Source organism: Melanerpes formicivorus, unplaced genomic scaffold, assembly GCF_026170545.1.
Source record: "Melanerpes formicivorus ecotype bairdi unplaced genomic scaffold, bMelFor1.0.p_v2 SCAF_41, whole genome shotgun sequence".
In the NCBI taxonomy this organism is placed as follows: domain Eukaryota; kingdom Metazoa; phylum Chordata; class Aves; order Piciformes; family Picidae; genus Melanerpes; species Melanerpes formicivorus.
The window spans coordinates 892,803-918,232 of NW_027142393.1; the positions used below are offsets into that span (position 1 = coordinate 892,803).

The 25,430-nt window shown below is 48.3% G+C and overlaps 1 protein-coding gene across 1 annotated transcript in view; it reads right to left on the bottom strand.

Moving 5' to 3' along the window:
* Positions 1–25,430, bottom strand: part of MBD5 (methyl-CpG binding domain protein 5) — a 205,702-nt gene that overhangs the window by 48,467 nt on the left and 131,805 nt on the right. Inside the window, 2 exon segments of the mRNA XM_068158686.1 lie at positions 3,611–3,745; positions 4,167–4,284. Of these exon segments, the coding sequence (XP_068014787.1) occupies positions 3,611–3,723 (113 nt within the window). The 5' untranslated portion in view covers positions 3,724–3,745; positions 4,167–4,284.

Here is a 25,430-nt window from a genome sequence, read left to right on the forward strand (position 1 = left end):
GGCTCTTCATGAGCCTCATTGCCCTGCTCTGGACACACTCCAGATCCTCAATGTCCCTCTTGTAGTGAGTGGCCCAGAACTGACCACTTCTCCTCATAAGGCTCCCTCAGCCTCTCCTCCCAGGGCTGTGCTCCAAACCCCTCCCCAGCTTTGTTGCCCTTCTCTGGACACCTTCCAGCACCTCAACATCTTTCCTAAACTGAGGAGCCCAGCACTGGACACAGGACTCAAGGTCCTGTCAAGGTGTGGCCTAAGCAGTGCTTAGTACAGGGCACAATGACCTCCCTGCTCCTGCTGGCCACACTGTTCCTGCTGCAGGCCAGGATGCCCTTGGCCTTCTTGGCCACCTGTGACACAGCCAACCAGCTTGGCGCCACCTGCAAACTTACCGAGGGTGCAATATCAAAGCACGATATCTCCTGATGCCTGCACAGAGATGACAGGAGAAAAAAACCCAGCCCCCAACTTATTCTTTCTCATTGACTTTTAACTAAGGCAGAGGCCCAGTACATTACAGATGTAATGAGCAACCCAAGGGGAAGGAGATTTCTCCCTGCCATGCGTATCGCTGACGCAGATCCTGTCCGACTCTGCTAACTGAGGACACCAACAAGAAATCTTGGAATGCATTGGATCCTTTGTGGTGGGTCAGTGTCAAACTGGGAGTGTGCTCTGACTCATTAACAGGGTTTTGTATTTGCTAAGACAGAAGATGTTGTGGAGCTGGGGTTATTTTAATCAGAGAATAGAAGAAGAAGAAGCAGCAAATCATGGGCTGAAAAACATTTAGACTTCTGTGAGGCAAACCTGAGGGACCCAGATTTTGTTAAAGCTAACTTTGCTCTTTTTCTGTTGTTTGCTCCAAGTAACATTTCATTTACAGTCTGTTTGCCTGAACCCATTCATTTAAGAGTAACTGCAATGCATTTCATAGCATCATAGTACCATAGTATCATTCAGGGTTGGAAGGGACCACAAGGATCAGCTAGTTCCAACCCCCCTGCCATGGGCAGGGACACCCCACACTAGATCAGGCTGCCCAGAGCCTCATCCAGCCTGGGCTTAAACACCTCCAGGGACAGGGCCCCAACCACCTCCCTGGACAACCCATTCCAGGGCTTCACCACTCTCATGGGGAAGAACTTCCTCCTCACCTCCAGCCTGAATCTCCCCACCTCCAGCTTCATTCCATTCCCCCTAGTCCTATCACTACCTGAGGTCCTGAGCAGTCCCTCCCCAGCCTTCCTGTAGCCCCCTTCAGATACTGGAAGGCCACAATGAGGTCACTTCAGAGCCTTCTCTTCTGCAGACTGAACAGCCCCAACTCCTTCAGTCTGTCCTCACAGGAGAGGTGCTCCAGCCCTCTGCTCATCCTTGTGGCCCTGCTCTGGACACCTTCCAGCACCTCCAGATCCCTCTTGTAATAGGGGCACCAGAACAGGAGGCAGTACTCCAGGTGGGGTCTCAGCAGAGCTGAGCAGAGGGGGAGGATCACCTCCCTTGCCCTGCTGGCCACACTTCTCCTGATGCAGCCCAGGATCTGATTTGCTTTCTGGACTGCAAGTGCACACTGAGAGCTCCTGGTGAGCTTCTTGGCCACCAGCACCCCCAAGTCTCTCTCCTCAGGCCTGCTTTGCAGCCAGTCCCTGCCCAGCCTTCTTTGTGACTGTTCCAGGGCGAAGCAAAAAAAAACCAATAAACTAACAAAATAGACAAATAGAATGCCTAAACCTTGGGATTTAGGCTTGTGTTCTGTTTTCTCTACATTGGAAGTGTGAGGAATCCATGGGAGAAAATCTGGCTGGGGAATGTCAGTCATACTGAACACAGAAGCTTCACAGGGCACAGAAAACCTGATGTTTTCTGCAGCTCCTAGGTAGTTACACTTAGATTTTCTTTCAGAAGAGAGTAAGTACAATACAGAAATGTAGTGGGGACCTGGAGCATAAACCCAGAAACAGCTATGGGAAGAGGAACCATGGAATCAGAATTGTTTGGGTTGGAAAAGCCCTCTAGAATCATTGAGTCCAACCTTCAACACAACACCACCATGGCCATGATACCATGTCCCAAAGTGCCAGGGCCACACTTTCAGGGATGGTGACTCCACCACCTCCCTGGGCAGCCTGTTCCAGTGCCTGACCACTCCTGCAGCAGTGACATTTTTCCTACTATCCAAGCTAAACCTCCCCTGCCACATTTTCAGGCCCTTTCTTCTCATTCTATCACCTGACACTAGGGAGAAGAGACAATCCCCACCTCACTACAAACTCCCCCTTCGGGGAGCTGCAGAGAGCAACGAGGTCTTCCCTCAACCTACTCTTCTCCAGACTAAACAGTCCCAGTTCCAGTAGTTCCAGAGCTCCAAAATGTCAGGATAAAGTCATATGGCACTGCATGAAGGGAGCTGAGAGCTTGTTGCTGATGGAAGAAGAAAGAGTCCCACTCCACCTTACAGGCCATGAACTGTTTAAATGTGTGACCACTGCTCTGAATTCAACTCACAAAATACCCCATGCTGCTGCCAGCAAAGTCAATGCCCCTGCACCTGGGAGCAGGCAAAAGGCAACAGAGTTTCCTCATCATCTCATGTGGTGTAGAACTAAACCTCTGGTTAGAATAGAATAAACCAAACCAGGTTGGAAGAGACCTTCAAGATCATCGAGTCCAACCCATCAACCAATCCAACCCACCTAAACAACTAACCCATGGCACCAAGCACCCCAGCAAGTCTCCTCCTGAACACCTCCAGTGATGGGGACTCCACCACCTCCCCAGGCAGCACATCCCAATGGCCAATCTCTCTCTCTGCGTAGAACTTCCTCCTGACCTCCAGCCTAAACCTCCCCTGGTGCAGCCTGAGACTGTGTCCTCTTGTTCTGGTGCTGGCTGCCTGGGAGAAGAGACCAACCTCTGCCTGTCTACAACCTCCCTTCAGGTAGTTGTAGAGAGCAATAAGGTCACCCCTGAGTCTGCTCCTCTCCAGGCTAAGCAACCCCAGCTCCCTCAGCCTCTCCTCACAGGGCTGTGTTCCAAGCCCCTCACCAACTTGGTTGCCCTTCTCTGGACTCCTTCCAGCAAGTCAACCTCCTTCCTAAACTGAGGAGCCCAGAACTGGACACAGGACTCGAGGTGTGGCCTAACCAGTGCAGTGTACAGGGGCAGAATGACCTCCCTGCTCCTGCTGGCCACACTGTTCCTGATGCAGGGCAGGATGCCATTGGCCCTCCTGGCTGCCTGGGCACACTGCAGGCTCATTGAATAATAAAGATATTAAGTAAGGTCAAATCTGCTACCACTCAGCTTTAAAATCCATATGACAATAAGAAGCAATAAAGAACTATTCATGCCTAGAGCAAAGTGTGGAGTAAGAGTTATCAAATATTCAAGACCAAGCAGCATCAGATTGGAGAGCATGCTGAAGGCATGCAAATGGCCCAGCTGACATAGGAGGACTCCACTCACAGCAGCAGCAGCAACGATCTCACGCTTCCAAAAGAAGAACTCCTTCCAGTTTCTGAGCACAGTAGTTGAGCTGAGTCCCCAGTTTCCCATACATTCTGTCCAAACCACTGAGAAAAGGAGCAGCCACCACCTCAGAGAACCTTACCTGATGTAGAGCACTCCGCTTTGGTCCACCCGTCGCTGCCAACCAACGGGAACTTGCACTGCCGGCGGCCCTCCGTCCGTGTCCCCTCCGTCACACTCCTTCCCACCATTCATTTTTCTGCTTCTGTTTATGAGTCTTCAAAGATATCAACAGTAAGATGATATCCTTTTACTACATGTCATCATGGCCTCCCAAAGGAGTACACCTTTCCCCAAACTGTACAAAGTGCATTGGGAGGCTCCGGCTCAGTTTGAAACCAAGTCCTTACAAGTGGCCATTTTTGTTAAGGAGTCACTTTCCCATTAATCCACATTAAATAGGCCAATGTTTAGATCCTTACATAGCCATAAGGATGAACTTAAGATAGATAAAAATTAGTGCTTCCAACTTGGGAAAATCATCATTCACCAATCCTTTGTTACCTGTCAGAAAGGAGAATGGGGAAAAGGAGAATTTCTAGTTCAACAGCATGGCTCCAAGCGTGATGACTGGCTAAGATAAGGTGTGTTTTGTGAAAGCTTGTCTCATGGTTATAAATATGAGTCAGATCCAATACCTCCAGGTATTATACCCTTTATATGCCACATTCTTTTTCTTTCCTTTGTATCTTCCGTTCGTTATCCAAGTTGTCTTCTTGAGCTTCTTTCATGGCTCCCTGGCCCCAGTAGAACAGCCTGAAAAACACAGAGGGAGAAAACACATGAGCTGCCTGCTGAGGCCGTGGGAAGCGGGAGGCTGGAAGGCACCTCAAGTGCTCATCTGCTCCAACCCCCCCTGCAGTCATCAGCAAGTTTGCAGATGACACCAAGTTAGGGGCAGATGTTGGTCAGTTAGAGGGTGGAAAGGCTCTGCAGAGGGACCTTGACCAGCTGGACAGATGGGCAGAGTCCAATGGGATGGCATTCAACAAGTCCAAGTGCCGAGTGCTGCACTTTGGCTACGGCAATCCCATGCAGAGCTACAGGCTGGGGTCAGAGTGGCTGAGAGCTCCCAAACAGAGAGGGACCTGGGGGTGCTGATTGACAGCTGCCTGAACATGAGCCAGCAGTGTGCCCAGGTGGCCAAGAGGGCCAATGGCATCCTGGCCTGCACCAGGAACAGTGTGGCCAGCAGGAGCAGGGAGGTCATTGTGCCCCTGTACTCTGAACTGGTTAGGCCACACCTTGAGTCCTGTGTCCAGTTCTGGGCCCCTCAGTTTAAGAAGGACATTGAGACACTTGAATGTGTCCAGAGAAGGACAACAAGGCTGGGGAGAGGTCTTGAGCACAGCCCTGTGAGGAGAGGCTGAGGGAGCTGGGGTTGCTTAGCCTGGAGAAGAGGAGGCTCAGGGGTGACCTCATTGCCTTCTACAACTCCCTGAAAGGTGGTTGTAGCCAGGTGGGGGTTGGTCTCTTCTCCCAGGCAACCAGCAGCAGAACAAGAGGACACAGTCTCAAGCTGTGCCAGGGGAGGTTTAGACTCGAGGTGAGGAGGAAGTTCTTCACCGAGCGAGTCGTTCGTCATTGGGATGTGCTGCCCAGGGAGGTGGTGGAGTCACCTTCCCTGGAGGTGTTCAAGAGGGGACTGGATGTGGCACTTGGTGCCATGGTCTAGTCATGGGGTCTGTGTTGATAGGTTGGACTCGATGATCCTCGAGGTCTCTTCCAACCTTGGCTATACTGTGATATGTACTGTGATACTGTGATCCCCAACTAGATCAGGCTGCTCAGAGCCCCACCAAGCCTGACCTCGAGCCCCACTTTGGTCTTTCAGCCCAGTTCAGTAACTCCTGAAGATGTTACTGAATGAGTAACAAGGAGGAGGGAGGGGATTCTGTCCCTCTGCTCTGCACTGGTGAGACCACACCTAGAGTACTGTGTCCAGTTCTAGGGACCCCAACACAAGAAGGACATGAAACTGCTGGAGAGGGTCCAGAGGAGGCCAGAAAGATGATGATGAGAGAACCCCATCATGGGGAGAGAACCTCCTCTATGGGGACAGGCTGAGGGAGGTGGGGCTGCTCACCCTGGAGAAGAGAACATTGGGGAGCCCTTATAGAGGCCTTCCAGTACCTGAAGGGGGCCTACAAGTAAGCTGGGGAGAGAGTTTTTACAAGGGCTTGTAGTGACAGGATGAGGGACAATGGCCTTGAGCTGGAAGAGGGGAGATTCAGACTGGAGACAGGAAGACATTCTTCAGGATGAGGGTGGTGAGACACTGGAACAGGTTGCCCAGGAAGGTTCTGGATGCCTCCTCTCTTGGAGGTGTTCAAGGCCAGGCTGGATGAGGCCTTGAGCAACCTGGTCCTAGTGGAAGGTGTCCCCGCTCATGGCAGGGGGTTGGAACTAGATGACCTCTAAAGGCCCTTCCAACCCAAACCATTCTGTGATCCTATGTATATGGCTGCATCCATGTAAAGTGCTTAAAGTCACAGTTTTACATGTCACTGAAACCATCACAAGAAGGCTTAGGGTAAATGTTAATCCTGCTAGGGCATTCTATTTCTATCTGGAGGCAAAGTAGCTGTATCTTCAAAACTACCTGAGTGCAACTGTCAGTAAAGAGTTAAAGCACAGTTTGGGTGAATCCAGGGATGTCTCTCTTAACTTAATAGTTCCTCATATGCTCCTGTTCAGAATTATCAACAGATGACTAGCTCAATTAATGTCCTTTAAAAATTGTTTATAAACCTGGAATGGATCTGAAGGAAGCTGCTTGGAGGGGTGAAAACATCCATGAAAATGGAAACCCAGTGCATTTAGGAAAAAAAGATGAATTAGAATAATCACTTCACAGGGAAAGATCTGGGTAATAAAAGGGGAAAAGCCAGCAGCAAGGCACTGAGCTCTCAGCACTGATGAAAGGAGCTGAGCAGCAGAAGGAGTAATTCCACCCATATGATTATACTGTATGAGCAAATCACAGGGACAGAGAATGGCAGAGCTTGGAAGGGGCCTCTGGAGTCCATCAAGTCCAACACCCTGCTGCCAAAGCAGGATCACCTGTGCTACATCACACAAGAATGCATCCAGGCAGGTCTTGAAAGTCTCCAGAGAAGGAGACTCCACAGCCTCTCTGGGCAGCCTGCTCCAGGGCTCTGTGACCCTCACAGTGAAGATTCTCCTCCTGTTGAGGTGGAATGTCCTGTGGTCCAGCTTATACACACTACTGGCCTTCTCACTGGACACCACTGAAACCAGCCCTGGCATTTTCATCCTGACACCCACCCTCAGATATTTATAGACATTGATCAGATGCCCTCTCAGCCCTCTCCAGACTAAACAGCCCCAGGCCTCTCAGTCTTGCTTCACAGGAGAGATGTTCAAGTCCCTTCATCATCCACATAGCTCTCTATTGGACTTTCTCCAGTCCCTCTTGAACTGGGGAGCCCAAAACTGGACGCAGTATTGCAGGTGAGGCCTCACCAGGGCAGGGTTTGCTTCATACAGAGCGATGCAAATTGTGTTATTGCCTCCAAACTGTTTTCCAAGTTGGCCAGGTGAGATTTAACCCTTGAGCTGGGATGATTTATTAAGGTGAGACAAACCTGGCTGATGTGATTTGAAGAGAAACAGAACTAGAAATGTGGAAGTGAAATCTAAGATGGCACTGAGGACTATTGCAGTGACAGGTTTGATTTAGAACTGCATGTCAGTTCTGCCTTATTCCTAACACAAATGTCATGCTAAAAATAGCAAATGTTACTAAAGACCTGCCTGATTTCAATAAGAGAAGGGGTTTTGAGATAGGAATGGAACACAAAGAGCTAGAATCCTACAGCACTCCTTGTGTACCAACATCACAGCACAGCTGTATTTAACAGCAACAGCAGCTCCTTCCTTCAAGACCACTAAAGGAAGAACAAGGAGGCATAAATACAGTCCTCAGAAAATACTCCCTGAAGGACACCTATGCAGCACACTCTTTTCAGATGTGCTGCTTGGAAATGTAAAGCTTCAGCTATTTGCAAGAAGGATGTGGACTAGTAAGTAGCCAGCTGGACACAAACCCTTGACCAGCAGGATGAGTGAGGTGATCCTCCTCCTCTACTCTGCTCTCTTGAGACCACACCTGGAGCACTGCACCTAGTTTTGGTGCCTCAGCACAAGAACCAGATGGAGCTGCTGCAATGGGTCCAGAGGAGGCCAGGAAGATGATCAGAGGGTTGAAGCATCTGCCTCTGGGGACAGGCTGAGAGTTGGGGCTGTTCAGCATGGAGAAGAAAAGACTCCAGGGGGACCTTAGAGCAACCTTCCAGTACCTGAAGGAGGCTGCAAGAAAGCTCAGGAGGGACTTTTGACATGGGCTTGCAAATGGATTTAAGCTGGAAGAGGGGAGATTCAGACTGGATTTTAGGAAGATATTCTGTACTGTGAGGCTGCTGAGACACTGGAACAGGTTGCCCAGGGAGGTCATGGATGCCTCCTCCCTAGAGATGTTCAAGGCCAGATTGCATGAGGCCTTGAGCAACCTGGTCTAGAGGGAGGTCTAGTAGTCAGAACCAGATAATCTTTAAGGTCCTTTCCAACCCAAACATTCTATGAAGACTAAACAACAGAGGGAGATTCTCAGAATAAAGAGTGTGATTAGAAGTGTGTGATTAAAGGAGTGTGAATGAAGAGTGTGTCCAGAGAAGGGCAACAGAGCTGGGGAGGGGTTCGGAACACAGCCCTGTGAGGAGAGGCTGAGGGAGCTGGGGTTGCTTAGCCTGGAGAGGAGGAGGCTCAGGGGAGACCTTCTTGCTCTCTACAACTCCCTGAAGGGAGGTTGTAGCCAGGTGGGGGTTGGTCTCTTCTCCCAGGCAAGCAGCACCAGAACAAGAAGACACAGTCTCAAGCTGTGCCAGGGGAGGTTTAGGCTGGAGGTGAGGAGAAAGTTCTTCATAGAAAGAGAGATTGGCCACTGGAATGTGCTGCCCAGGGAGGTGGTGGAGTCACCATCCCTGGAGGTGTTTAGGAAGAGCCTGGCTGAGGCACTTGGTGCCATGGTTGAGTTGATGAGATGGTGTTGGGTGATAGGTTGGACTTGATGATCTCGAAGGTCTCTTCCAACCTGGTTAATTCTATTCTATTCTATTCTATTCTATTCTATTCTATTCTATTCTATTCTATTCTATTCTATTCTATTCTATTCTATTCTATTCTATTCTATTCTATTCTATTCTATTCTATTCTATTCCATTCCATTCCATTCCATTCCATCCCATTCCATTCCATATTCCATCCCCCATTCCATTCCATTCCATTCCATTCCATTTGTCTAATTAAAAAGCCATTAAGAGCACTCTTAAAGGTCTTTCCCAAGCCCAATGATTCTATGATTTTCTGCAGGACACAGCTTTCCAGGAGAGCCTGGCACTGTTTTTGAAGGATCCCTTTCCACTTCCCTATACTCTGGAGCACTCCAATAATCCTTGGCTAGGCAGGACTGGGGAAGGGCTGAGGAGAGTGGTGAGATGCTGCTTGCTGACAGAGAGGTGAGTGAAGGTCAGCAGGAATGTCACAGGGAACACTTCCACCTCTCACAGCAAACCAATCTATCCTTTAATCTCTAAATCTGGCACACAGAAATAGGATTTGGAGAGGGCTTGGCAACAGTTCAGGCCTCTGCCAGGATTGTGGCCTTCCAGTATCTGAAGGGGGCCTACAGGAAGGCTGGGGAGGGACTGCTCAGGATCTCAGGTAGTGATAGGACTAGGGGGAATGGAATGAAGCTGGAGGTGGGGAGATTCAGGCTGGAGGTGAGGAGGAAGTTCTTCCCCATGAGAGTGGTGAAGCCCTGGAATGGGTTGTCCAGGGAGGTGGTTGGGGCCCTGTCCCTGGAGGTGTTTAAGCCCAGGCTGGATGAGGCTCTGGCCAGGCTGATGTAGTGTGGGGTGTCCCTGCCCATGGCAGGGGGGTTGGAACTAGATGATCCTTGTGGTCCCTCCCAACCCTGACTGATACTATGATACTATGATTCCAGCTGAGGAGTTGTGGTGTTTGACTGGGCTGATCCTGATGAAGAAGGCAGCAGAGGAGGTTTCATCCAAGCCAAGGTGGCGTTTCCCGTGGAGCTTGGGCGCTAGGGCTGGGTGCTGCCTCGGCATTTCCACGTGGCAGGATGAAATGGCTAAATCATTCCTCTGTCACTTTTAATGAGAATTAACTTTTTGTAATCCAGTCAAATGAGAAAAATATCAGTTTCAAATGCCAGGAGCACAGAGTGCAGAGAAGGCTGCTCAGCCTCGCTGTGGCTCAGGTTGCTATTTAGGGCAATTGCACTGGATCCATTACCAGAAAATAACAGCCATCAATTCCTTTTTTTGCACAAGCAGCAAGAGATGCTTTGAAGCCACCTTGCATTTTCTACCAGTTCTGCAATGCTCTGCCTCAGCTCTCCCTCACCAGCCTGGTACTTATCAGCAGCTAATCACAGAAATCATTCCTCTGTAGGGCACGCAGCTCGAAACGGTGCTGAAAGCAGCCAGAGAATTCACTCAGCTGCATCTTCTGTGGAAAACAGTGAAATATTTTTACTCAGCACAGTGGATTGGAATAAAATGGCTGCTTCAGGCAGACACTGTCAGCCAGGCTTCATTGTTTGAGTGACTTTCTCTTTAGGACTACAAGACTGAAGAGCTGTCAACGGAGGCGAGGATTTGGGTGATGCACAAACGAATCAGAGCACAGGTACCACAGAAGGGCAGGGGTTGGAAGGGAGCTATGGAGAGCATGAAGTCATTCTGCCCTGCACTCAGCACTGGTTAGGCCATGCCTTGAGTCCTGTGTCCAGTTCTGGGCTCCTCAGTTTAGGTAGGATGTTGAGTTGCTGGAAGGTGTCCAGAGAAGGGCAACAAAGCTGGGGAGGGGTTTGGAGCACAGCCCTGTGAGGAGAGGCTGAGGGAGCTGGGGTTGCTTAGCCTGGAGAAGAGGAGGCTCAGGGGAGACCTTCTTGCTCTCTACAACTCCCTGAAGGGAGGCTGTAGCCTGGTCCGGGTTGGTCTCTTCTCCCAGGCAAGCAGCACCAGAACAAGAGGACACAGTCTCAAGCTGTGCCAGGGGAGGTTTAGGCTGGGTGTTAGGAAGAAATTCTTCCCAGCAAGAGAGACTGGCCATTGGAATGTGCTGCCCAGGGAGGTGGTGGAGTCACCATCACTGGAGGTGTTTAGGAAGAGCCTGGCTGAGGCACTTGGTGCCATGGTTGAGTTGATCAGATGGAGTTGGGTGATAGGCTGGACTTGATGATCTCAAAGGTCTTTTCCAACCTGGTTAATTCAATCCTATTCAATCCCCTTGCCAAGGCAGGCTGACCTAGAAGGGGTCACACAGGAACACATCCAGATGGGTTTTGAATCTCTCCAGAGATGGAGACTCCACCACCTCCCCAGGCAGCCTGCTCCAGGGCTCCACCACCCTCACAGTAAGGAAGTTCCTCCTCACACTGAGGTGGAATTTCCTGTGCTCCAGCTTATACACATTACTTCTCCTATCACTGGACACCACTGGTAACAGCCTGGTACCTTCATCCTGACACCCACCCCTCAGATGTTTATAGACATTCATAAGAAAGGAGTTCCTCCTCATGTTTAAATGGCACTTCTTGTGTTCCAGATTGTGCCCATTACCCCTTGTCCTGTCACTGGGCACCACTGAATACAGACTGGCCCCATCCTCCTGGCACCCACCCCTTAGGTATTGATGAGATCCCCACTGAGTCTTCTCTTCTCCAGACTAAAAAGCCCCAATTCTCTCAGCCTTTCCCCACCACAGAGATGTTCCAGTCCCCTCAGCATCTTTGCTGTACCCTCTCCAGCACATCCCTGTCCTTCTTGAACTGGGGAGTCCAGAACTGGAGCCAGTGTGCCATGAATTACAGCAAAGGTGGGTAAGGTTCCCTGCAAGGCCCTTGGTACACAGCTAATCAGCATGTAAGCAGCCATCCTTTACAGCAGGATGCTCATGGAGGTGAGGTTTTCTCCCTGAACTCCAGCACTGCTCTGTGCTGAACTCCACCAGCTGCAGGCCATACAACAGCTAGCACTCGGCGTAACCACTGCACCTTTCTGTTGGGCAGCAGTGGCATAAAGAAGATGTTTGGGGATAGAAATTGTCCACCCAGCAGCGTGTGCAGAGTGGCTATGTGGTAGCCTTTTGACTGCGTAACACCAAAGAAAAGTTAAGCAGAGCAGAGGGCTCTCCAAGAAGAGTTAATCCTCTTAAATCTGGTTCAACAAAGGAGAGCCTTTGCATTTTCTCAATAGCTGGTTATCAGGCAAACAAAGAAAAGGGAGCTAAGGAAGACAGCAGTGACAAAGAGGATGAGAGTCACTTAAACCAGCCTGGGTCTACCTCTTTTTCACCCTACCACTGGTGCAGGCTGGTTTTAGAATACATTCAATATAATAAGGCAGCTGATAGGAGAAGCTGCAAGTTAAAAGAGAACTCTTACCATGAGTTTATTGAGAGCAGCCCTGTGGAGGACTTGGGGGTGCTGCTGGGTGCAAAGCTGGACATCAGCTGGCATTGAGTGCTGCCAGACCAGCTCCAGATGTGTCCTGGGCTGATCCCCAGCAGTGTGGGCAGCAGGGGCAGGGAGGGGATTCTGCCCCTCTGCTGAGACCCCACCTGCAAGGCTGGGGCCAGCTCTGGAGTGCTCAGCACAGACAGGGAGCTGTTGGAGCAGGGCCAGAGGAGGCCACAGCAAGGCTGGGAAGGCTGAAAGCCCTCTGCTGTGAAATTGGAGTTGTTCAGCCTGGAGAGGAGAAGGCTCCAGGGAGACCTTCTGGTGGCCTTTTAGTGCTTAAAGGGCTGATCAGAAAGCTGGGGACAGCCTTCTGAGCAGGGCCTCTCATGACAGGACAAGAGGTGATGGTTTCAACTAAAAGAGGAACATTTAGATTAATCTGAAGAAGAAATTTCTGCCACTGAGTGTGGTGAGAGCCTGGCCCAGGCTGCCCAGAGAGGTGGCAGAAGTCCCATCCCTGGAACCACTGCAGGTTATTCAGAGCTCTGAGCAATCTGCTCCAGTTGCAGATGTCCCTGCTGCATGCAATTAAATGTCCCTTCCAACCCATACCACTGTGTGACTCTGTTCTAAAGGGATAATGGCAGGGGACAGTGGCACTGCCCTGTTAGGTTTGGCAAACTGCCCTGTGACTGAAAGAAGAGATTTAAATCCCAGGAGGGATCAGCCTGACCATGGATGCTCTGACACAGACTGCATGCATTTGACTCCTCAAACCTCAACATTTCTAACCAGTCCAGAATCTCCCAACTCAATGGCACAAAAGTCCTGTCTCTTCTGGTGAACCACCTTCCTCTTCTCCATCACAGTGTTCTAGCTGAAGGACTTTGGATGGGGGTAGAAAATACTTGGATTTTGGGCCAAATACAAACTATTTTGGATGCTGGATTCTATCTAAAGGCCTGATTTTCATCAACCCATGCAGTAAATACCTCTCCTCTGTAATCTCGTAACACCTCCAGACAATTCCTGTTATCTCACCATGAGTAACACAACTTTCCACATCTAAATCAATGACTTCTGTTTTTTTCTCCTGTGGGCCAAGCCATGCTGTTTAGATTTGGTTTGCAGTCCAGTTTCATTGCAATAGGCTGAAAAACAGTTCTAGATGGAATTGTTTAACCCCTTCAGCTCCCTCAAATCCTTTCTCACTCCCCACTTGGAAAACTTCTCCTTGATTTTCATCTGCTGAAAAAGAGGTTTTGAATGCAATTGTCTCACTTTTGGAGCTGTCACATTTTAGGAAGCCCCTTTCCTGGGCACACTCAGCTGGTGATGTTGCTAAGTTTTTAGTCTACTGGTGAAACAGAAGCAGTGGTACAAACAAAAAGAAACTGATATGAAATACCAATAGGCTGGATTCACAGCATCCCAGCGTGGTGGGGATTGGAGATCATCCAGTCCAACCAGCCTGCTAAGGCAGGGGCCCCCACAGCAGATTGCCCAGGATTACAATAGCCAGCTAGGTTTGGAATCTCTCCAGAGAAGAGACTCCACAGCCTCTCTGGGCAGCCTGCTCCAGGACTCACACCGAACAAGTTTCTCCTCATCTTTGGGTGGAACCTCCTGGCTTCCAGTTTGTGCCCATTGTCCCTTGTCCTGTCACTGGGCATCACTGAGAAGAGTCTGGTCCCAGCCTCTTGTCCCCCACCTTTAGCTCTTGCTGAGCATTGCTCAGATCCCCTCTGGGGCTGCTCTTCTCCAGGCTCCACAGCCCCAGGGCTCTCAGCCTTTCCTCCTCACAGAGATGCTCCAGGCCCCTCAGCATCTTTGGAGCCTCTGATGGACTCTCTCCAGTTGTCCCCTGTCTCACTTGAACTGGGGAGCCCAGAACTGGAGCCAGGACTCCAGATGTAGCCTGACTAGGGTGAGTAGAAGGGGAGGAGAACCTCCCTTGACCTACCAGTCACATCCTTCTTCATGCACCCCAGGTGATCATTGGCCTTCTTGAGATCTCTCCCATAAGACATGACCACTAATATAACATTTAGCTCATTAATAAGTTGATGTAAGGCATTTTTTCCAGTCCAGTATCACAGTGAAGCTCCTTATTTTTGTCTTTGGTGAACTTTTAAGTGTTCCTTACCATTCTGTGTCTCACCAAGGCTGCTGCAAGGTCTGCAGTCAATGCCTGCCTGCTCCCCTGATACACAAAGCCCAGTGTCACTTGTGGAATCACCAGATTTGGGATACAAAGTTTTGCCAACACTCAGAACCTAAGACAAAACACTGCTTACAGACAGGAGCTGCAATCTCCTTTCCCAGGCTTTCCTTCCTCTCACAGAGCAGCCTGCAAAATCCATTCAGAACCTGAATGCCCTCAAACCACGGTCAGAGGGGTTTTGAGCTAACAGCAAGTTTCAGCTGTATAAGAAGCATCACTTTCAAACCACCCAGAGTCAGAATGAGTTTTTCCTCAGTTATCCCTTGCACATTATTAATCTGTTTAAGTCTATCAAAGCAATTAGCTCAGATTCTCCTGGATCATCTCATTAGAGACAAATGTTGCATCACTTTTGGGGAATGCTTTTCCACTTTGAAAAGCAGCATTCTCTTGCCTAATTAGATTGGTGTTGAATACTTTATGCAGCCCTATTTTTAGGAGAGTGATTCAACAAACAAATGTGCCTGAAGTATAAAGGCAACCTTTCTTCCTTCACCCTTATCTCATTGTGCTGGTATCCAGGACTGTAATACAGCTGGACACACGATACGCTCTGGCCTTTGGTTTGGGAGAGGCATCTTCAGCTCCCTTGTAAATACAGAGCATGGAGAACACATGGCAAGGAACAGGAAAGTGATCAGCACTGAATGGCTTCATTGAAAGGAAACATTTGAAATTGCCCTGCTGTCAAATCAGTTCATTCCACTCCAAACACCTTTGGTGTTCAGTTCTTTGGAACTGTGTGAAGGACAGTTTTAAATTGCCCTATCAGCATGCTTGGGGATTCCTACTTGATACTGCTTTTCACAGCATCACACAGAATCACCAAGGTTGGAAGAGACCTCAAAGATCATCGAGTCCAACCTGTCACCACAGACCTCATGACTAAACCATGGCACCAAGTGCCACGTCCAATCCCCTCTTGAACACCTCCAGGGATGGGGACTCCACCACCTCCCTGGGCAGCACATTCCAACGGCTAACAACTCTGTGAAGAACTTTCTCCTCACCTTGATTGATGCTGTAGAAGCTTTTAGGATTGGAAGAGCCCAATTTAACCATTCTAGTTTTCCCTAAAAGTGTTGTCAAGGCCTGGAACAGGCTGCCCAGGGCAGTGGTAGAGTCTCTATCCCTGGAAGGGGTCTGAAAGCTGTGTAGATGTGGTTCTGAGGGCCATGGTGTAGTGGTGAGCTGGCAGTGCTGGGGTAATGGTTGGACTTGATGATCTTAGAGGTCTCTTTCAACCAAAATCATTTTATGATTCTACAGCTGATATCCTTCCTACTGATGTTTATAGTTATGGTAAAAAATAGAGTTAATGCATAGAACCATACCATAGTGTAAGTCAAGGTTGGAGGGACCACAAGGATCATCTAGTTCCAACCCCCCTGCCATGGGCAGGGACACCCCACAGCAGATCAGGCTGGCCAGAGCCTCATCCAGCCTGGATATAATATAATTGTTTTGGTTGGAAAAGACCTAAGATCATCAAGCCCAACCTTCAACCCAACACCACCATGGCCATTAAACCATGTCCCACAGTGCCAGGGCCACACATTTCATGAACACCTCCAGGGATGGCGCCTCCACCACCTCCCTGGGCAGCCTGTTCCAGTGCCTGACCACTCTTGCAGCAAAGAAATTGCTCCTCATGTCCAACTTAAACTTCCCCTGGTGCACTTTCATGTAATTTCCTCTCATTTTATCACCAGATGCTGGGAGAAGAGACCAACCCCCACCTCATTCCAAACTCCTTTCAGGGAACTGTAGAGGAAGAAGGCCTCCCCTCAGCCTCCCAACCCTAACTGAGCTGTGACATATCCATAATGTAGGAGATTTAACTCTGTCATTACAGGTGTCCAAGGCAGTGGCAGAACTGGAAGGAGGATGATCCCTTCAGCACTCTTTATTTAGTGCATGTTCAGCAGCCAACTCCTAAACTTTCCTCAACACACCCATCTCTGAAACCCCCAGAGTTGGGAGCACCTGAGGTTTTCCATTCCAACAAAACAAAGGCCAACACCCACCCTTTCAAGAACTTCCTTTGTGCACACACATGTGCCAGGGAGCACCTCTGAAAGGGTTGGGACATAAAAAGCTCTGGAGCAGTGAAAACAAGATGGCAGGAAACAAAAGGATTTTGTGTTGAAGCCTCAGCGATCTCTCCTCGGTAGGAATGGAATAAACACAATGGTCACTCCTCGGAGTCACAGAAGAATACACAAGAGCCAGAATGCTCTTTCAGCCCTTCCACCACATTAATTTCATTCTTTACAAGGGAAATAGGTCAAAACTGTGTGCCTGTGAGATAGGCCTGCTTTGCTGTCACAAGATTATTGAAACATTCAGACTAACACTTGGTAAGGCAATGTAAATCAACAGTGCTCCTCTGCAGGTAAGAATCGTGCCACAGGTATCAAAACCTTTCCCAGGGAACATTGTGAAATAGGAAATTACTAACCCAGATGTTAATAAGGAGTGAGGAAATGTTATTAGGCTGAGGGAGCTGGGCTTGTTCAGCCTAAAGAGGAGAAGGCTGTTGTTTTACCATGAGGGTGGTGGAATGCTGGCACAGGTTGCCCAGGGAGGTAGTTGAGGCCTCATCCTTGGAGATGCTCAAGGTCAGGGCCAACAGGGCTCTGAGCAACCTGATCTAGTGGAGGATGTCCCTGCTGACTGCACAGGGGGTTGGACTGGATGGACCTTTGGAGGTCCCTTCCAACCCAAACCATTCTATGACTCCATGATTCTTCAAGCTGTAAGGAAGGTGGGTTGGATTGGTTGATGGGTTGGACGCGATGATCTTGAAGGTCTCTTCCAACCTGGTTTGGTTTATTCTAAGTTCATTCTAAATAAACTATCAAGCTCCTATAAGCTAAATAAACCACCAGGACTCCACATCAAGGAAAGATGACAACTGCAAAATGTGGAAAGGAAAACCAATCTGTGCCTACAAGAAAGAGAATTCAAGACCTACTTGCAAGAGCAACTGGCACCAGAGAAGAGGATATTAACAGAGAAAAATCTGCTCGGTCACAGTGGGATTGCTGTTGCTAATGTACCACAACACACAAACCCAGCAGAAAATGACCACTGTGGACATTCACATCTGTCCAAAAATGTAATGAGGAGCTTCAAATTAACTTAAAAAAATCGAATCACAACACACTGATTATAATGAAATGGTTTAGCTCCAAATAAAGTGTCAGACCAGACTTAAAATTACTTGAAAAGGAAAAGCCAAGCACATGAATAAACAACCAACTTCTTCCAATTCTCATGCTCCAGGCTTCCAAACATCTGAAATGATTGAATATGGCTTTAGAACAAAGATCCTCTGAATTTCAGGAAATGTTCTTCAGGTATCTAATAAAGAGATGCAGAAAATAAACAGGTAAGCCAATCAGATCCTGGGCTGCAGCAGGAGAAGTGTGGCCAGCAGGTCGAGGGAGGTGATCCTCCCCCTCTGCTCAGCTCTGCTGAGACCCCACCTGGAGTACTGCCTCCAGTTCTGGAGCCCCTATTACAAGAGGGATCTGGAGGTGCTGGAAGGTGTCCAGAGAAGGGCCACAAGGATGAGCAGAGGGCTGAAGCACCTCACCTGTGAGGACAGACTGAAGGAGTTGGGGCTGTTCAGTCTGGAGAAGAGAAGGCTCCCAGGTGACCTAATTGTGGCCTTCCAGGATCTGAAGGGGGCCTACAGGAAGGCTGGGGAGGGACTGCTCAGGATCTCAGGTAGTGATAGGACTAGGGGGAATGGAATGAAGCTGGAGGTGGGGAGATTCAGGCTGGAGGTGAGGAGGAAGTTCTTCCCCATGAGAGTGGTGAAGCCCTGGAATGGGTTGTCCAGGGAGGTGGTTGGGGCCCTGTCCCTGGAGGTGTTTAAGCCCAGGCTGGATGAGGCTCTGGCCAGCCTGATGTAGTGTGGGGTGTCCCTGCCCATGGCAGGGGGGTTGGAACTAGATGATCCTTGTGGTCCCTTCCAACCCTGACTGATTCTATGATACTATGATTTTAAGTGTTCATTTCCATGTGACAGCTTTGCTGTACATCACTGGCTATCAGCTAATAGGGAAAGAGAAAGCTATGAAAGAATGAAGTTAATTTTCAAGGCAAATACTATTTAACTGTAGCCATTTCCAAGCCTGAACATGACAAGTCAATTAGAGTTGAGATAAGCAGTTAACAAAAAAAAGTGGGAAAACCCTCAGGTTGCTAGAAATACAGTGAAAGGCTCTGAGCTGCTGGCAGAACTCTGTCAGGATTAGCCACCACCTCCCTGGGCAGCACATCCCAATGGCCAATCTCTCTTGCTGGGAAGAACTTCTCCCTAACATCCAGCCTAAACCTCCCCTGGCACAGCTTGAGACTGTGTGAGATCTCCATGAACTGTGCTATTACAAATTAAGGCAGAAATGGTGACAAATGAAAATCAAGACACTTAAATGCACTGGCCTGCATTAAGAACAGTGTGGCCAGCAGGAGCAGGGAGGTCATTGTGCCCCTGTACTCTGCATTGGTTAGGCTGCACCTTGAGTCCTGTGTCCAGTTCTGGGCCCTTCAGTTCAAGAAGGACATCGAGACACTTGAAGGTGTGCAGAGAAGGGCAATGAGGCTGGGGAGAGGCCTTGAGCACAGCCCTGTGAGGAGAGGCTGAGGGAGCTGGGGTTGCTTAGCCTGGAGAAGAGGAGGCTCAGGGGAGACCTCATTGCCCTCTACAACTACCTGAAAGGTGGTTGTAGCCAGGAAGGGGTTGGCCTCTTCTCCCAGGCAACCAGCACCAGAACAAGAGGACACAGTCTCAAGCTGTGCCAGGGGAGGTTTAGACTCGAGGTGAGGAGAAAGTTCTTCACCCAGCCAGTCATTCGTCATTGGAATGTGCTGCCCAGGGAGGTGGTGGAGTCCCCATCCCTGGAGGTGTTCAAGAGGGGATTGGATGTGGCACTTGGTGCCATGGTCTAGTCATGAGGTCTGCGTTGATAGGTTGGACTTGATGATCCTCGAGGTCTCTTCCAACCTTAGTGATACTGTGAGACTGTGGTAAGTGCAGTGGTCTCAAGGCCTGATGGAAAGCTGCTTTGTGTTAAGACACCTGAAGCAGAGGAGATGGTGATATTTAAATCAGCTGAATAATTCAGGCTGAGTCTCTGGGCAGGAGAATGCCAGGAACATAGCAGGGCTGCAAATGAAACCTGCAAATTATGCTTTTGTGTCAAAGTAGTAAGTCACATGCCTGTGCTATTTTTAGACAGGTGGAATTTCTTCTCCAAGCCCTATTTTTTTTCCCCTCTTCCAATTGTTTACTGAATTATGCACCCCTGCTCAGCAATTCCCTCAATGAAAAGCCTCTTCAGATGTTAAAAAAAAAGGATGGTAACATAAAAAAGAAAATAAAATCAGCTATTCAGACACCTTAATGGGATCTCCCCAGCCTTATCTGGCTTAAATGGGAGAGTGGCTGAGAGCTTGGGCTGCCTCACTCAAATCTGGTGGCTACAAACCTCTCCAGTAGGGTAAATGAATCAGCAGCAGTAGAAGATGATTATTTTCACTGATGCACTAATGGAATGCAGAAGGATTTGGAGAATTTTGCCTTCCTGTGTTAGCTAAGACATGGACAGTTCTGTCTGCTAACTGAAGACTCAGAAGTCCAAGGGCTGGAGCTCCTCTCCTATGAGGAGAGACTGAGGGAGTTGGAGCTGTTCAGTCTGGAGAAGAGAAGGCTCCAAGAAGACCTCATTGTGGCCTTCCAGGATCTGAAGGGGGCTACAAGAAAGCTGGGGAGAGACTTCTTACAGTGTCAGGTGATGATAGGACCAGGAGGAATGGATCCAAGTTAGAAGAGGGGAGATTGAGATTGGATGTCAGGAAGCAGCTCTTCCCCATGAGGGTGGTGAGACACTGGCACAGGTTGCCCTGGGAGGTGGTGGAAGCCTCATCCCTGGAGGTTTTTAAGGCCAGGCTGGATGTGGTTGTAGACAGTCTGATCTAGTGGAAAGAGTCCCTGCCCATGGCAGGGTGGTTGGAACTGGATGATCCTTGAGGTCCCTTCCCGCCCTGACAATTGTCTGATGTTAAAACCAGAAGGCAGTGGGTGATTTTAGTCCCTTTAAATGCTTTCACTCTTTGAAAATGATGACAAATATTTCTGTCTTTATACACAAGAGGTCCATTAATTGTGAGTTTAATCACTTTTAAATGAATCTCTATGAAGATCTGTATACCTGACCTTTCCTTCTATAGCTTCTACTTACCCTGGGCTGAGTCAGCCCTTTTCTGAATGTACCATCCCATTGCAAAATAATTCCTCACCCTCAAATGAAAGCATCACATTTGGTTTGTTATTTAAGATCTAGGAAATAAGTAATGCAAATATAAAGCCCTAATTAACAGTAGGGCACAGGATTAAAATAGAGAGAAGAAGAAAAAACCAACCAAGCAGCCTGACCTTTTTCCTCATTAAGCATTAGATCGAAGGTGGGTATGTTCATCACGTTCATTCCAAGCTGAAAAATAAAGCAGCAGTGGGAAGGGAACATAAGCAACAGCAAGCAACACAGTCCATTCAGAATCACAGAATCAGTAAGGCTGGAAAAGACCTCAGAGATCATCAAGTCCAACCTGTCACCCAACACCTCATGACTACTAAACCATAGCTCCAAGTGCCACATCCAATCCCCTCTTGAACACCTCCAGGGATGGTGACTCCACCACCTCCCTGGGCAGCACATTCCAACAGCTAACAACTCTGTGAAGAACTTTTGCCTCACCTCCAGTCTAAACCTCCCCTGGCACAGCTTGAGACTGCTCCTCTTGTTCTGGTGCTGGTTGCCTGGGAGAAGAGACCAACCCCCACTTGGCTACAACCTCCCTTCAGGGAGTTGTAGAGAGCAAGAAGGTCTCCCCTGAGCCTTTTCTTCTCCAGGCTAAGCACCCCCAGCTCCCTCAGCCTCTCCTCACAGGGCTGTGCTCAAGACCCCTCCCCAGCCTCATTGCCCTTCTCTGGACACCTTCCAGCATCTCAATGTCCTTCTTAAACTGAGAGGCCCAGAACTGGACACAGGACTCAAGGTGTGGCCTAACCAATGCAGAGTACAGGGGCAGAATGACCTCCCTGCTCCTGCTGGCCACACTGTTCCTGATGCAGGCCAGGATGCCATTGGCCTTCTTGGTCACCTGGGCACACTGCTGGCTCCTGTTCAGCCTACTATCAACCAGTACCCCCAGGTCCCTCTCTGCCTGGCTGCTCTGCACCCACTCTGACCCCAGTCTGTAGCACTGCCTGGGGTTGTTGTGGCCAAAGTACATCACCCAGCACTTGGACTTGTTGAATGCCATCCTGTTGGACTCTGCCCATCTGTCCAGCCTGGCAAGGTCCCTCTGGAGAGCCCTTCTCCCCTCTAATAGATCAAAATAGATCAACACCTGCTCCCAACTTGGTGTCATCTGCATATTTACTGATGATGGCCTCAATACCCTCCTCCAGATCACCAATAAAGATATTGAACAGGATGGGCTCCAGGATGTTAAGACTTCAATATTAAATGATTCTTAATTATTTCTTCTTTCTTAGAATGTTTTTGCTCCTTTGACACTTGAATCAGCAGTTCCCACTTTGTATTTTGCACACATCTCATTTCCATAACACATCACAAGCCCAGGAAAAATACACCTAAGATTTAAGCAAATTCACAGACTGCATTAAGTTGGAAGGGACCTTCAAAGGTCATCTTGTCCAACCCCCCTGAAGGCAGCAGGGATACCTCCAAGCTGCCCAGGGTCACATCAAATCTGATCATGAATGTCCCCAGGCACAGAGCCTCAACCACATCCCTGGACAATATGTTCCAGAATCTCATCACTCTCATTGCAAAGAACTTCCTCCTAATGTCCAACTTGAATGTCCCCTGCTCCAGTTTCAAACCCTTGCCCCTCATCCTATCCCCACAGCCCGTTCTAAGTAGTCCCTCCCCAGCCTTCCTGTAGGTCCCTTCAGATACTGAAATGCTGCTCTAAGGTGTCCCTGGAGCCTTCTCTTCTCCAGGCTGAACATTCCCAACTCTCCCAGCCTGTCTTCACAGGCTATGATCATCCTTGTGGCCTTCCTCCTGACCCACTACTGTCTCTCTCCTGCGTTGGGGGCCCCATAGCTGGACACAGTAGTCCAGGTGACGACTCCCCTGAGCAGAGTGGCAGAATCATGCCTCTCTGTCTGCTGACTACACTTCCTTTGATACAGCTCAGGGAGCCACTGGCCCTCTGTGCCCACCCATTTCTGACTCATGACCACCTTCTCTTCCACCAGCAGCCCAAGCCCTTTTGCTGCAGGGATACTCTCAATCTCATCACCCCCAGCCTGTACTGATAGGTGCAGGACCTTGCACTTTGCCTTATTGAACCTCATGAGATTCCCCTCAGCCTGCTTCTCCAGCCTGTCCAAGTCCCTCTGGGTGGATCCCAGTCTTATCAACCACACCACTCAGCTTGGTATCCTCTGCAGACTTGCAGAGGGTGCCTCCATCTCACATGTAGATGGCAATGAGAAACATTCTCTACTCCAGTTTAATCTGTACCCCAACAACACAGATGATAAACTTCTTGGCTGTACACATGCCAAGGTAGATTGAAGTAAGTTTCAAATGAGGCTTTGTGCTTCCTGAGTGAAAATGTCCTTTCCTGTTTGGCTGTCCCACCTCCTTCACTCCAAGAGTTAAGAAAGCCAAGATATTTTTAGCCTACTAAAAATGAGCAAAGTACCTCAATGTTAGTGGCTGTGTATTTTTGGGTTGAATGTTTATATAAGGTCATTACTGGACATATTCACACTGACACCTTCATGAGGATAAATTTCATTGCCCAATAAACTGTGAAGACTGCAGTCTGGCTCCTAGAAAATGCAACATTTGGGTTTTTTCTGATAATAAAAAGCATTCTAGTCTCTGCTTCAGTACAGGGGTTGTGAAACTCTCCTTGGAGGTGTTTTGCCATCTGAAAATTACATAGTTGGGTTGAATAGAATAGAACAGAATAGAATAGAATAGAAAGAATAGAATAGAATAGATAGAATAGAATAGAATAGAATAGAATAGAATAGAATAGAATAGAATAGAATAGAATAGAATAGAATAGAAAGAATAGAACAGAACAGACCAGGTTGGAAGAGACCTTCAATGTAGAGCAAGGTGGTACCTAGTAAGGATGCCCAGCTCTGTCCTGCCAGGTATCCATGGATTTGCTCACTTGATGCTCACTATAAAGCCTGATTTCACTGTATGTGCAATAGACTGCACATTGCTCAGCTAGACAAAAAAAGGGTTAATTCTCTTCAGAAGGAGCTAAACAAAAGGGAGACTCCCATTCAAGGTTAGCAAGACCAAGAGAATTCCTTCATCTGGTCAAAGCAGAGAAGGGGAAAATGAGAGTAAGGAGCACAGGTAGCATGTGTCCCTTTAAGGATGCAGGACATCAAAGAGTAAGAAGAAAGCTCCAAACCAGATGAGAACCTCGAAAATGCATCACTTCCTCCTAGTTGAGGGACAACATGTTGTGCCAGATATGAACTTCAAACTCACACAGCCCTTTATTGTCTCAATAGGCTTGAGAAACATCTTTGGAAATGCAGATTCATTCACAGAATGGTTTGGGTTGAAAGGGATCTTAAAGATCATCTAGTTGCAAACCCCCTGTCATGGACAGGGACACCTTCCACTTGACCAGGTTGCTCCAGGCCTCATCACACTGACCACCACCAGGCAGGGGACATCCACAACTTCTCTAGACAACCTGTTCCAGTGCCTCACCACCCTCACTGTAAAGAATGTCTTCCTAATATCAGAAGGTAGGGATAGAACAGGTATTTAGCAGATTCTGGCCTAAAAAATAGTGAGCTATTACAGGCAAGGAAGCATTTAGTCAGCTCTTCATCACAACATATTGAGAACTTGATGGAAAGAAATGGAGTAACACAAATAGACTGTCACATAAAATACCTCCATAAACAATACCAACAACAAATGCCAGAAACCCTTGGAAGAAAAATCTAAGAGAAAAAAAACCCTGAGAAATATGAATTCAAGGTACAGACATGCAGGACAGAAGCTTCCCATACTGATTTGGTGTCTGTTTATGTCTTATGGCACCCTCCAGCTCAGCATCTCAATGGAAATCTGAATTCAAGCAACTCCGTGGCGAACTTCCAGAGGTTGCTGAAGTTGAATTTCATTCCATTTTAGAGCTTTGCAAAGCATTATAGTTAAGAAAGAAAGAAAGACAGAAAGAAAGAGAGAGAGAGAGAGAGAAAGAGAGAAAGAGAGAGAGAAAGAGAGAAAGAGAGAAAGAGAGAAAGAGAGAAAGAGAGAGAGAAAGAGAGAGAGAAAGAAAGAAAGAGAGAAAGAAAGAGAGAAAGAGAGAAATAGAGAAATAAAGAGAGAGAAAGAGAGAGAGAGAGAGAGAAAGCAAGAAAGAAAGCAAGAAAGAAAGCAAGAAAGAAAGCAAGAAAGAAAGCAAGAAAGCAAGAAAGAAAGAAAGAAAGAAAGAAAGAAAGAAAGAAAGAAAGAAAGAAAGAAAGAAAGAAAGAAAGGAAGGAAGGAAGAAAGAAAGAGGTAATCTGGTTCAGTTTTGTAATGAGAAGTGCCCCACATAAAGCCTTTAAACACCACATACCTTGAACTGAGTATTGTTAGTAACAGGAAAAGTTTGGAGGGACACGAAACAAAGCTAATCCTACAATTAAGGTGAGAAAGTCACAGAGTTTCTGAGGAGGGATCTCAGGGGAGCAACCTGCCCAGCCCAGTGACACCGGTAGAAGGTCAAAATCACCAAGGTCACCTCTGAAAGCTGCTTTTTATTGTGTTAAAGAAACCAAATCCCAGAGTCCCTGAGTTACAGGTGCAAGACCCCACTTTTTCATCCCTGTTTGGAGCCAGATAGGAGGCAAAACAAAAAGGCTTGGACTGTTCTCTCTTTGCACCTAACCCTAAATTCTCCTTTGTGTGCAAACTGAACTTGCTTCTCTGCAGCCACCACCACAGCTCCTCTAAAACCCTCTGAGCTTTTCAAAGCCTTATGCCCATCCTACAGTGTTCTCTTTTTTCCCCAGAATAAACAAACCCAATCCTTTCAGCTGTCCTTTACCAGCCCTGCTTTCTAAATCTGGCACAAGCTGCTGCTCTG